The sequence below is a fragment of the Ovis canadensis genome, chromosome 18 (genome assembly GCF_042477335.2).
Source record: "Ovis canadensis isolate MfBH-ARS-UI-01 breed Bighorn chromosome 18, ARS-UI_OviCan_v2, whole genome shotgun sequence".
NCBI classification, from domain to species: domain Eukaryota; kingdom Metazoa; phylum Chordata; class Mammalia; order Artiodactyla; family Bovidae; genus Ovis; species Ovis canadensis.
Window position 1 is genome coordinate 70802529 of NC_091262.1, and position 14222 is coordinate 70816750.

The 14222-nt window shown below is 49.4% G+C and overlaps 1 protein-coding gene across 2 annotated transcripts in view; it reads left to right on the plus strand.

The window, feature by feature from the left end:
* SLC24A4 (solute carrier family 24 member 4) overlaps positions 1-14222 on the plus strand; it is a 186982-nt gene that overhangs the window by 150304 nt on the left and 22456 nt on the right. For both annotated transcript variants that reach the window (XM_069558914.1, XM_069558915.1), the window contains exon 12: positions 2246-2450. In XM_069558914.1, the coding sequence (XP_069415015.1) occupies positions 2246-2450 (205 nt within the window). The remainder of the gene's footprint in view (positions 1-2245; positions 2451-14222) is intronic.

A 14222-nucleotide genomic window follows, 5' to 3' on the forward strand; every position in this document is an offset into this window, starting at 1 on the left:
CTGGGGGAAGAGAGGTGATGTGTTAATCAGAGGGGCAGGCTCCCCTGAGGCAGGCCTTTAGGGAGGGAATGTGTTCATCTCTTCAGGAAGAGGGTCAGGGTTCCCTGAAAAGTATTAGTCACTCAGTCGTGTCCAATCCTTTGTAACCCCATGGACTGTAGCTTGCCAGGCTCCTCTGTCCATGGAATTCTCCGGACAAGAATACTGGAGCTGGTGGCCATTCCCTTCTCCAGGGGCCCCATTCCCTTCTCCAGGGCATCTTCCTGGCCCAGGGTTCCCTGAAGCATGTTATTATGTATGATTATAATAACAAAGGGTGGCACCGGCAGTAAAGAACCCACCTGCTAATTCTGGAGACAAAAGAAACTGGTTGGAAGATCCCTTGGTGGGGGAGGCATGGCAACCCTCTCCAGTATTCTTGCCTACAGAATCCCATGGACAGAGGTGGGCTCTGTCCACCTGGTGGGCTCACCTGGTGGGCTCCAGGTGAAAAATGTAATTTTTCAAAGGTTAAAGTCAAACGGATCCATCTCGGAGTCAGAATTGGTTCTTCCCTGCAACACAGCTATTTGCGGGGTCTTTTGTTTGTTTTGACTATGAGGAAGACCTTTCATTTAACCCTTTTTGGGTGGTAAAATATTATGCCTTGGCATGCGTCTCAGATGTAGATCATTTTTCTCTTTTAGGTGGCTAAATGTTGTGGACATGTTTGTAGGAAAAAAAGTTTTAGGTTTCCACCCAATCCTAGACTTCATGATTTAGGAGTCCCTGCCTAAAACCAATATGAAGCCAGTTAATGGTCAACTCATCTTTCTTTTGGAAAAAATAACATGCTTCCATTTTAAGTAATAATGACTTTTTTTGCCCATCTTTTTGCTTCCAGTAAGCACAGGATAAGTGTTAGGCACACAGTTACGGAGTATTGCCTTGGGGGCATGTGTAGCATAAATATTTTTAATGAGAGCCAGATAAAGATGAGCCGTGCAAAGGCAAACAGATTTTTTAGAAACATGGAAACCTGTTAATTTCTTGATATGTGGTTTCTCCCTTTCTCCAGTTTAGTAGAAACCCACTGACTTGGCTTGTGCTTGGGTGGAAAGAAGGCAGACTTGGTCAACAGCTTTAAGGAAATAGGGGAGGGAAGAGGTCTGATTGGTTCAGAGGACACCCATTACACAGGGTGAAAGATTTGGACAGCAGAAGCCTTCCAAATGGCTATTAACCCTAGACGATGCTCAAATTAAAAGGGAAATGCGACTTAAAACCACAATTAGATTCCACCACACATCCACCAGAATGACTAAAATGGGAAGAACTGACAATATCAAGCATTGACAAGGATGGGAAGCAACTGAAATTATAATCCATTTCTGGTACAAGTATGAAATGGTTCAATTTGCACCTACCTTATGACCTCACAATCCCACTTCTAGAAAAATACCCCAGAGAAATGAGTGCATATGTCCACAAAAACACATGGTCATGGCATTCTTCCTGATAACCAAAAAGGAAATAACCCAAATGCCCATCAAGTGGCAAAGGACATACTGTGTGTTATTCACACGGTGGAGTACTATAAACCCCTGGAAAATAGCGAACTACTGATTCGTGCAACAAGGTAGATGAACCTCACAGATATTAGGTTGAGTGAGAGAAGCCAAATATAAAATAGTATGTACTCTCTGAATCCGTATGTAGGAAATTCAAGTTCAGGAAAAACTTAATTGATGTGTATAAAAGTCAGAATGGGGTTACCTTAATTACTTCTGGAGAGAGGGGACCCTTAGCGAGTTGTCTGAGAGGCTGGAAATGTTCTACATCTTAATATGAACCATCACTGGACCATTGTACACAATGTACATGCAATTTTTGCATGATATACCTGAAATAAGATTTTTTAGCTATGCAGAGCCTCTCCTGTGACTTTGGTTTATGACCTGTGGATTATGACCATCCACTGGGAAAGTCAGAGTGATTGCTTTTATCCAGTGTCATGGGCCAGTCTGTCAGGTTGGACACTAAGAAGAAACCCTGGGCTCTGACCGATCCCCTTGCTGATACTGGTCTGAGTGGAAATGAGCAAACTTAGCTGGATTCTAAGGTCCTGGAGCCATTTCTCAGGCAAATCCGAAGCCAGGGGTGTTGTTCTAGAAACCCTTAAGTGCCACCTGCCTGTGAGGAGCCAAGCAACAAGATTCAGCTTTGTCATGCGCCTGGGTGTCTGTCTTGCCTCCTGTCCACACAGAGGCAAAGGCTGATCAACTCGGCCAACGGCGTGAGCAGCAAGCCGCTTCAGAACGGGAGGCACGAGAGCATTGAGAACGGGAACGTGCCCGTGGAAAACCTGGAAGAGCCACAGAGGGACCAAGAGCCCCCGCCGCAGCCCCCGCCACCTCCCCAGGAGCCAGAGCCCGTGGAGGCCGCTTTCCTGTCCCCCTTCTCCATGCCTGGTGAGTCCTGGGGGGCAAGGCTCTCGAGCCACACTGCTGGGGCCTCCAAGGGTCCAAGCCCGGGTCTTCAGGATAGAGAGCTGGACCCAGGAGGGCGGGGGAGTCAGGTGTGAGGGTCCAACATTAAGTCACTCGATGAACGCCTCCTCGGTGCTGAACTGTGGGTTAGAGCCACTGTAGGAGGCAGGTACTGCCCAGGGTTGGGGAGCCTGGAGTGCCAGACAGCTGGCCAAGTGGAGGCCTGGGAAGTGCACCAGTAACCCTAGAAACTGCACTCAAATGCCCAGGGCAGCGGGGCTTTCTTATGCAGTAAAGAAAAACAAGCACATACGTTATTTTTATGGACATGCTCAGACTCTCCAGCCCTTCCAGTGTGGGCAGGCCGTTTTGCCCATGTGTTGCACATTTGCTGGGACAGGATATACTAAAGCCACACATGATCTTTAGACAGTTATACCTTCTGTGTTTGACAATAACCCCTACCTATAAATAAGTTAGAGCCGCTGTGGCTCTGGCCCATGCCTGAGTGTCCTCCATCTCATTGGATGGGCCCGGTGTCATCTGACTGACTGCCAGCTCCTCGCTGACCTCACCTCTGCTCCAGGCACACTGGCCTCCTCACTGTCCTTCTCAGAAAGTAGCAGATATGCTCCTGCCCAGGACCTTTGCACTTGCCCTTTGTTGAAATGCACTTTCTTCTGCTGCCTGTATCACTCACTTCCTTATCTTCTTCGGGTCTCTGCTTAAATGTCACCTTTTCGGTGTGGCCTTCTCTGACCACCCTAATTTAAGTATTTTATATATATATTTTTTATCTTGTGTGTCTCCCTGGCTAAAATATCAGCTCCATGCCAGCAGGTATCTTTGTCTATTTCATTCACTGTTGTATCCCCAGTGCCCAAGCATGACACATAGTAGGTGCTTAGTAGATGTCCATCAAGTTAATGATTTCAGGAATTTGTGTGTGAGAGGATCCCCAGACACACCCAATCTGTCTTCATCTTTAGCCATACTCCTCTGCAGTCCATGATGAGAAATAAAGGCCTGAGCTCTTTAGCCCCATCTTGGAGGTTTTTTCTTGGTGTCCTGCCATCCTGAATGGCAGCAGAATTCCAAGATTTTCAAGTCCAAAAGTTGATGTTTTTCCAAAAAGACGTCTGTGTTTAACAACAGGCTCACAGATGGCACCTGATTTGGGAGATGGCTTGGGGTGGGGAGAGGAGAGGAGAGGCAGTATGGTCCCGGGGAGGAAGATGCAGGCGCAGTCCAGGAAACAGCCTACTTTGCTGGGGGTTTGGACTGAGAAGAAGCCACCCTTTGGCGGTTCTGTTCTCCAGCCCCAGGAGGTGGATGGAATCCCCGTTTTACAGATGTGGGGCCTTACAGGGTCATCACCACCACCCCCTATTGCTGTTTCATCTAGACGCTGTTCCTGACCCTGCTTATTATCCAGGGCTCTGCAGGAAACCAGGGGAGGGACCTGCCCTTTGGGGCAGCTGCCATTCTGTAAAGGGAGGCAGCCTCATAGAAGGGCATCTCATCTTTCCATTTCCTTGAAGCTCTGAGTTTGGCAGAACTGAATTGGGTGGTCCCCAGGGCCAACCACCCCTCTCCTCTCATCCTGGTGCCAGAATCTGATGCTCCTGGGACAACTGGTTTGTGGGAAACCAGGTCTAGCTCCCTGCAGGGACTCTGGGCAGGTCACCTCCTGAGGTGAGGAGCTCAGGATGCTGTTCTCTTGCAAGGGCTGGGACCAGATCGCTCCCAGGTTCTCTGCACCCACCAACCCTTTCCCAGGGAGCTCCGCCTTTCCTGGCGGGTGGAAACTTCCTGTTGAAGTTGGTTCCACATTCCTCTTCAAGCCAGAGGCTCTGGGACATTCCCCTGGGCTGGCCCTCAGCAGAGCTTCCGCCCAGGGCTCGCCTCTGGAATGGACCGGGGCTCCCTATGTCCCTGCGGAAGCTCCCTTTGTGTCCCTGAGGATGTGTTTCCAGGTGGCGCCCTGGGAAACCGCAAGTACTTCCTCTCCATCTCCTCTAACCTCAATGTGAGAAGCGGAGGCGGGGGAACGGGGTTGTGTGGGTGCTGCCTGTTTAGGTGTGTCCAGCGGCCGAGGGAAATTGAGGCCAATGTGGACAGGGGTTCACAGGAATGTAGAGCCAGGCAGCGGGACACAGCACCTGTGAGAGATTCCGCCCAGCCAGCTGCAGGCCCTCCGTCCACCCATTCATCCTCGCCATCTTTTCAGCTCGTCTCTGGTTGTGGCTCAGTGGTGAAGACTCCGCCTGCAGTGCAAGAAACTTGGAGGAGACATGAGTTCGATCCCTAGGTTGGGAAGATCCCCTGGAGAAGGAAATGGCAACCCCACTGCAGTATTCTTGCCTGGGAAATCCCACTGACAAAGGAGCCTGGTGGGCAACAGTCCATGGGGTTGCAAAGAGTTGGACACGACTGAGCGACTAAACAACTGGTTGTGGCAACACAAGGATCTGAGACCGTGGGGAGGCCCTGAGGGGCTTTAGGGGCCGGTGGAGCTAGTGTTCCCCTAAACTGGGGCCCAGGAAGGAAGCTGGGGCCGGGGGAGGGATAAGGGGCGGGGCACTGGGAAGAGGGGAGGATCTGTTCCACTCAGAACTACCGTGGCTGCAGGTATCAAGGAATGAGCCCAGGCTGTCTGGTATGCAGCTCTTCTGTGTGGTTGGGGACAGGCTGGGAGGCAGGCGCTGGAGGCTAGAAGTCCTGGGTTGGAATCTTGGTTCTACTACTCACCAGCTCTGTGACTCTGTTTCATCCCCTAAACCTCAGTTCCTCATCCACAAAATGGGATGAAGGCATCCTCTGTAAGCAGTACATAGGTCTTTATTCACCCCTTCTGTGTGACACACGGGTGCTCAGTAAGTGTTCGTTTGGATGACATGCCTGCATGTTAAGTCACTTCAGTCATGTCCAACTCTTTGCAACCCTATGGATTGTAGCCCACCAAGCTCCTCTGTCCATGGGATTCTCCAAGAATACTGGAGTGGGCTGTCGTTTTCTACTGCACGGGATTTTCCCGACCCAGAGATCAAACCTGTGACTATAATGTCTCCTGCATTGGTAGGTAGGTTCTTTATCACTAGGGCCACCTGGGATGACAACATGCTTTAATCACATGGTTTCTGTTACATCCAGCTTCTCACGCTCTCTTCTGCTTGGACCATAAACAATGTTCTAGAAAGTTCACGGGAGTCAGAATCCCTGGAGGTCTGGCACCGTGGTCATTCCCAGAGTCAGGAAGAAGGAACTGGTATCTACTATGCTATCCACCTGTTTTGTGCTAGGCACTGGGCTTCAGGTACTTTGCAGACAAGATGATTATTTCAGTCAGTAAATATTTGGGTACCAGACTCTCGTGGGCCTTGGTGATCCAGGCAGAAACAGGACACCTATGGACTCTGGGAGCTTCCAGGCGTGTGGGTTAAATCTGAGCAGATGATCGCACAATACATTTTATGTATCATCTCTTGCCCTCACTACACAGCTGAAGGTTGGGGATGGTGGAAATGCCAGCCCATAGCCCCCGGGTGCTGCCCACCCACATGATGTGTCACTGGGCTCGTAGACCAGAGCCCGAGGGCACCCAGCCACAGCCTGGCTCGGTTGCCTGCCTGGTCTGATGCTGGATTCACATCTATACCCGGTGCTCTTCCCACTTCAGGCCACAGAGGCTGGTAATTGGGCCTCTTGGGCCAGCTGTTGGTTGGGGGAGAGGAAAAGCAGGAGGAGCTCTTTCTCCCATGGGAACTGTGGTCTGCAGCGCAGGCATTGCCCTGCGATGGCCAGCCAGTGACCCTGAGCCCCAGTCTGGCTGGGGAGAACCCTTAATACATGCTGTTTGTGGCTGATGTACTGTCTGGGACATTCTCCTGCCCCATGGGCCACACCCTTGCCCTCCAACTGGACTCCTCCTGCTCCCATAAGGGTAAGGAAATCACATCTTGTGTCCAGTATGCTGGCCCTTGTGTCTATCATTATTATAAGTGGCCACATCTATTGGGGTCTTGTGTGTCAGGCATTGAATGAAAAATAGGGAATTCTTACAGGGCTCTTCTGGAGCTTCTGTGTGCCATGTCCTGTCCTAAGAGCTTTACATGTATTCCCTCATTTAATCCTCATGATAACACATAAGGTGGGGACGATGATCATCTCCAGTTTATGGAGAAGGAAAGGGAAGCACAGAGAGGTTCAGTGACTTGCCCACAGTCACCCAGCTACTAAGTGGAAATCAAGGGTTTCCAACCTGGGTGGCCCAGGCTAACCACCTTCTCTTTGTACCATGCATTTTCATTACATCCTTGCAGCTATCTTGAGAAGGAGGCATTACCATTATCCCCATTTTACAGAGAGAGAAACTGAGGCTCCGAGAGGCTGTGGGACTTCCCAAGTCATACAGCTATTATGTGGGGAGCCACTCTTCCACCCTGCACCTCCTGATCTACAAACACCATCTCGGACTGGTCCAGTCAGGAGCAGAAATCTAGGCCCTTGGAGGTTCTTAAACTGTGTGTGTGTTAGTCACTCAATCAAGTCTGACTCTTTGTGACCCCATGGACTGTAATGCGCCAGACTTCTCTGTCCATGGAATTTTCCAGTCAAGAATACTGGAGTAGATATTTCCTTCTCCAGGGGATCTTCCTGACCCAGGGATAGAACCCAGGTCTCCTGCATTGCAGGCAGATTCATTACCGTTTGAGCCACCAGGAAAGCCCTTGAATGGTAACAGGAGGTAAAGTGTACTGAGCGCTTCCTAGGGACCGGGCAGGGTGGTTCACATGCACTCGTTAAGTCCTCAGGACCACCCTGGAGGGTGGGTACTGTTATTATCCCCATTTCCCAGGTGAAGAAGCTGAGGCTCAGAGAGGTTTAGTTGCCTACGATCACACAGGAAGAAGGGACAGCACCCCACACTGACATAGTGCTTAAGGGACAATACTGTGGCCAACCAGTGGATTCTTCTGCACTCTTCCTGTGGAGTCCTTAAGAAAATGCTTGTCTCTGTCCATCGTGTCTTCTAGCTGGTACATAGGTACCAAGGAACTTGTCTGTGTTAAGAAACCATGTTGAACTGAGTTTGAATTATAGGCCTTCAGGGACCTGGCATGCTCTCGTCAGTCCTCGGATGACACAGCTAAACATTTTCTTCATCAGAAAACTCAGCACAAGCCACCTGAAGATTTCGGGAAGTTTCTAGAATGTCTTCTCCCCACCCCATCCCCATCTTCCTCTGTCCTACAGGGAACTAGAGAGCCGTGCTGGCTGGGAGGAGAGGGGTCTGCTTATTCTCTCTGAGCGCAGTAAGGGGGACTGCAGAAATGGAGCCCTAGAAAACTCTGCCCTGCTCTTTCCTCTCAGCCGCTCGGCATGGCTGGGAGCACAGAGGAGAAGCTGCTGCTGCCATGGGCTCACGTACATGTGAAATTCCACACCCAATTTCTGTCTGCTCCAGGCCCCCAGAGGCACATGGCACTTCACGGTAAAAATGATTTTGTTCTTGCCTGGGTCGTGGGAGCCGCCAGAGAAATCACACAGTCGGTAGACGGTCTCGTAAGTCAAGGTCAGGATTTCAAAGAAGTGGCCTTGTCAGTCACTGTGGAGCCCTGAGGTGTCAGCTCACACCTAATTAGAACAAACACTGGCTGAGCACTGTAATTTCTTAATATAACAGCTCTATTGAAGTGTAATTTACTTACCGTAATAGTCACACCTTTGAAGTACACAGTTGAGTGGTTTTTCATCTACTCACAAAGTTGTGCAACCATTACCACAATCGGTTTTCTTGAGCACCCTCAAAGGAGCCCCCTACCTGCTAGCAATTATTCTCCGTCCTCCCCGCCATCTCCTGGCAACTGCGACTCTGTCTCTTCGGGTTTATCTATTCTGGATATTTTATATAAATGGAATCATTAAATAAGTTGCCTTTTGTGTCTGCCTTCTTTGTTGTTGTTCAGCTGCTCGGTCATGTCCGACTCTTTGTGACCCCATGGACCGCAGCACACCAGGCTTCCCTGTCCTTCTCTGTCTCCCAGAGTCTGCCTTCTTAGCATGTTTTCAAGGTTCATCTGCATTTGGCATGTGTTGGTCCTTCATTTCTTTTTCATGACTGAATAATATTCCATTGTATGGATGTACCCCATTTCTCCATCAGTGAATGAACAATTGGATTATTTCCACTTTCTGGTGATAAGTGGTTTATAAAAAAACAGCTGCTAAAGCATAATAGAGAAAGAGGGTGTTTTTGAGGGGGGGTGTTATTTTTAATCTAAATGAAAGCAATATTCCTCTGAATTCTCTGTGGTTAACAACAGATGGTCTCTGAATGCTGTGGTTAAAAGCAATCTGGGGAATTTTAGACCCGCTTCTTGTATTCCAAAGCAGAAAACTGAGGGGCCAGGGCTTGCCCAGGGGTCAGTACTGACCAGACGGAGCCAGGCATCTGGGCCACCTGCCCTGGAATCTACTCTGTGATCACCCCACAGCCAGACCAGCACAGTCCAAACTAGAAGGAGGGAGGTGAAGGGGCTCAGGACCTGTCACGAGCTGGGCATGCGCTGGGGACCTGAAGTGTCTACGGATGCTGGCAACAGAAGCCCACATGAGCTTCCTTTGAGATAAAAGGGACCTTTGTTATCATAAGATTACAGGGGTGTGTTGTGGATCCCATGAACACTTGGACTCACCCAGGGGCTGGACTCAGAGCCTTCATGCATGTTGAGGCTCCTCCTGGCTCTTGCCTTCCTTTCACACGCCTGCCTGTCTCACTCTGCTCCTTGGCTGTGGACTGGCTTTTCTCAACTCCACTGTCGGTGCCCATGGCAGACCGTGGCCTCCCACTGGCCCCAGACTGACTTCTGCCATGTCCTGCCTCCCTCACTTGGTTGCCTAGGGTTGCGTCTGAATTCCAGAGTCCTAAGAGGGAGAATGCTATCAGCCCAGAGGTCAGGGGCCCACCCCTGGTCAGTACCCATGCTGGCCAGCATGGCTTTGGTGGCCCCTGGGAGGGCTGTTTGGAGAGAAGAGATGCTGAGCACACACGCCCGCACCCCTTGTAGGTCTATGGCAGGTGCCTCGGGCGTTATCAGGAGATGATGGATGCTAATCACTGATGTGGGAGAAATAAAAATTGATAGACCTAGTAGGTGGGTTCCTTATGCAGTGGTGGGACGGACGCTCCAGGCTGGGTACCAGTAATGACGCCCACTGAACCGGCTGCTACCACCTCTCTCAGAATTGAAGACGTGGGGGACTGGGATGTGCTGAAATGTTCAAAAACTCACTGTCAGAGTCACGACCCAGGGACCAGGAAGCCACTGCCACAGCTGTGCTGCCACCAGAAGCTGCCACTGGGCTGCTGGTCAGGCCTGAGAAGGCATCCCTGGTGCCCACTCAGCTAGCTCCTGGGCAGGAATGTGCCGCTGTAGCCAAAGCAGCATCCCGAGAGGCCTGTTTCACAGCAGTGCATCGAAAGCAGCAGAAAGGTGGCCCAGCCCCTCCTCAGTCTGTTTTTCAAAATAAGGAGCCCAGTTTGAGTCTAGAACTTCAACTGCAAGGGAGTCTGGGAAGTGCTGTATGGACACCCTAGGGGGAGGTTGGCATGGGGGCTGCTGAGGGCCAGCTCAGCATGTCCACTCCTATGGGAGCTGCAGGGATGCCTGGAAAAAAGCAGGGGAACTAATCTTTGCTGATGACTTAGACCAGAGCAGACCTGGTGAGGGGCTCATGTGGCTTCCAGTCGCATAGTGAGGCAGAGGAAGGGGCTGGGCCCTGACCTATAGCTTGGCAGACACGTTCTTCATGGAGCTTGGGCCGTACACGTCTTATATTTGGGGCTTAGAGTCTGCACACAGCCCTGCTTGCGTGTCTGGTGTGGTCCCCATTTCCCAGGTAACTAAGGGCCTCAGGCAGGGCTGGTACCCCAGGTCTGCCTGACTCCTGAGTCCTCGGCCTGGTTCCAGTATTGACTTTGGCCAGGAAGGCACTCTGCCAGGCTGGAGTGTGTGCTCTGGAATACAGGGGCAGCAGGAAGGAAGGGGAGGAGGCGGCCAGCTGCTGGGTCTATGGGGTTTGTAAGCACTGGGAACCCACAGGCCTGCCCTGGATGTTTGCTGGATGTTTAAGGTGAGAGGGCCTGCTATTGGGCCTGTCAAGCATTCCTGACTCTTATTTCACTCCCCAGGGCGTCCAGACTCAAGGTGCAACCTTCAGAGGCAGGATGGTCAGCTTCGTACTTCTTGCCTTTCTTTTGTTTCCCCGTAGATCCTTGGGGTGGGTGAGACGGGGACAGTTATCACATCACAGCTGAGGACAGGGTGGCTCAGAGAGGTTGAAGATCCACCCCCTGCCACACAGTCACGAGTGACAGAGGACAGACCAGCTCTCTGGCCCCAGCCTTGAGGTTCCTGTGGTGGAGTGCAGAGCTGGCCGTAGCTTGAGGTCGTCTTTAGAACAAGAGAGGTGGCTCACCGACCTCAGCTCTGGGACCCACTGACATCCAGTCCAGAAGCTTGACTTGGTGGGGGCTGTGGGCATGGATGCAGAGCTGGGGTAAGGGTCCCTGGGGTCTGCACCTGCTGAGCAAACTCTGGGCCTGGCTTCTGTGTTGACCGGGAGGTCCTGGTCTGCATGTCTGATCTCTCCTCCTTTTCCAAGGGGAGGAACACTTCTTGGGGAAGCATGAACAGGGTCCCAGAGGCTGAACCATGGTACCTGACTGCCATGAGAGGGGGAGACCAAGCCAAGGCTGCCTCCCTGGGGACGGCCTTTCACAGCCCCCCACAAGCTCTCCAGGCTCTACACTGGGCTGCCAGGGCGTCTCTTACTGGGCCTTTGGTCCCTGTGCACTCAGGCCTGACTGCCCACATCTCCCTGTCAGCCCCCAGCAGGTCCTGCCCTCTGACCTCGCTGGAGCCTCTTGTTTTCTCTCACATGCTCCACTTCTGTCTTCCCCTTCCTCCCAAACCTCAGCTTGGCAGCTCAGCTTAATTACAACCCTGATCTTATCTACTTCCTGCAGGGTCCCCGCCCCCACCCCCCCACCCCCCCACCCCCCCACCCCCCCCACCCCCCCACCCCCCCCACCCCCCCGCCATTGTCTCTCTAGTGCCCTTAGGCTCAAAACTCATGCTCCAGGGTTCAACATGGTGTCAGTAAGAGGCTTTGGTATTGAGCTTCTGGGTCTGCCACTTCCTAGCTATGTGACCTTGGGCTAGACAGCTTACTTCTTGAAACCTGTTTTCAGTTCAGTTTAGTCACTCAGGCGGGTCTCTTTGAGACCCCATGGACTGTAGCACGCCAGGCCTCTCTGTCCATCACCAACTCCCAGAGTTTACTCAAACTCATGCCCATTGAATGAATGATGCCATCCAACCATCTCATCCTCTGTCGTCCCCTTCTCCTCCCACCTTCAATCTTCCCCAGCACCAGAGTCTTAAACCTGTTTTAGTTTCCATAAAACACCCAACCCAGTGCTTGACAGTCGTAGGTACTCAGTAAGTGGAACTTAATTAACCATTATTATCAACAAAAGCTAAAATTTAGTGCGTACTCTGCACCGAGTGTGGGCTAAATGCATCTCATGTGTTGGCTCATTTTAGTCTCACAATAGCAGTGTGTGTTAAGAGCTGTTGTTATCCCCATTTCACAGCTTGGGAAACGGAGATGCCCAGAGGCTAAATACTTTTCTAAGGTCACAGAGGTAAAATATGCCAGAACTGGAGTTTGAATCTAACAATGTAGCTGTCATTAACCATGAAGTTTCTATGCCCCTCAGAGAGCAATCAGTTTAATGGTAAGTCTAACGATAAAACAAAAATGTATTAGAAGTAACTAAGAATTGATGGTAAGATTCATTCATTCCCAAGGAATAAGAAAACTTTAATGGTTCCCCTATTTAAGAGGATTTTTCTGTTTAGATCACAGCCATGAGCTAAAAGTGTAAGGCTCTAATCTGACAGTTGTGACGCTGTCCACCAGTGGGCAGCAAAAGGACTTTCACAGGCTTTGAAATCATGGGACTCAGAGGGCAGGCAAGTAGTATAGTACAGAGGACTCAAGATTTAGGCTCTAAAGACCTGCATTCAAGTCCTGGTACTGCCTCTGAGCTTGTGATGTTTAAGTCACTGAACTTTACCAAACCTTACCTGTGAAATGGTGAGACTATCTCCCCAAAGTTGATATGAAAAATAGTGTTTGTGAAAACCACCTCCAAAATGTGTGAGGCACAACACAAATGTTGAATAATGGTGACAGGACTGTTCACTAACCCATCCCTGACGATGATCCCCCCTCAAATGCATCCCCTTACCTCCCCACAAGGACCAGCTTAGAGGTCACTGGCTGGGCATGCAGGGTCTGTTTGTGGCTCTGCCACTAATTTTCTGTGAGGTTTTGGCAGTTCATTAACCTTCATGGGACTTGGTTTTTCTCTTTATAAACAGTTAACCAAGTGAGATTTATCTCGGGAATGCAAGGTTGGTTCCACACGTGAAAAACAGTAAGACATGCTGTATTATTAGAATAAAGGCTAAAAATTGCACAATCATCTCAACAGACACAGAAAAAGCATTGGTCAAAATCCAACACCCTTTCTTAATGGGGGGGAAAACACTCAAACTAGAAATAAATAGCGTGAATTTCCTCAATCTGATAAAAGGCATCTACAAAAAACCCCCAAATTAATGTCATATTTAGTGGTGAAAGATGGGAAACTTTCCCCCTAAGATTAGAAATGACACCTCTTACCTCTTCTATTCAGCTTTGTGCTGGAGGTTCTATCCAGGGTAAATAGGCAAGAAAAAACGGAAAGCATTCAATTTGGAAAGGAGGAAGTAAAAGTGTGTTCATAGATGACATGATCTTATATATAGAAAATCCTAGGGAATCTACCAAAACACAAAAAACAACCACTAGAATTAATAAACTTGCAGGCTCCAAAGTCAATATACAAAATTCAACTCTATTTTTATACATTAACAATATGAAAAATGAATGTAAGAAACTTTATTTACAATGCAATCAAAAAGCAATAAAGTACTTAGGGATAAATTTAACAAAAATAGAACAAGACTTGTACACTGAAAACTGTAAAACATTATTGAAAGAAATGAAATATCTAAATAAATGGAAAAACATCCTAAGTTTATGGTTGAAAGATTTAAAATTTTTAAGGTGGCAATAGTCCTCAAATTGACCTATAGACTTCATGCAATCATTGTGAAAATCCATGCTAGGTTTTTGGGGTTTTTTGTTTGTTTGTTTGTTTTTGCAGAAATTGACAAGCTGATTCTAAAATTCACATGGAAATAGAGGGGACCCAGAATAGCCAAAACAATCTTGAACAAAACTGAAAGACTTCCTGACTTCAAAACTTATTACAAAGAAATAGTCGTCAAGACTGCCTGATAGTGGCGTGGGATAGAAATATAGCTTGATGAACTAGAACTGAGAGTCCAGAAATATGCCCAGACATTGCAGGAGATGCAGGAGACATGTGTTCAAACCCTGAGTTGGGAAGATCCCTGGAGGAGGAAATGGCAATCTACTCTAGTATTCTTGCTTAAAATATCCCATGGACAGAGAAGCCTGGCAGGTTACAGTCATGGGGTCACAAAGAGTTGGATGCAACTGAGCATTAAAAGAAAAAGAACGTCAAGATCAATAATTATTGGAAAGGGTGCCAAAATAATTGAATGGGGGAAGGAATAGTCTTCTCAACAAATGGTGCTAGGAAAACTAGAT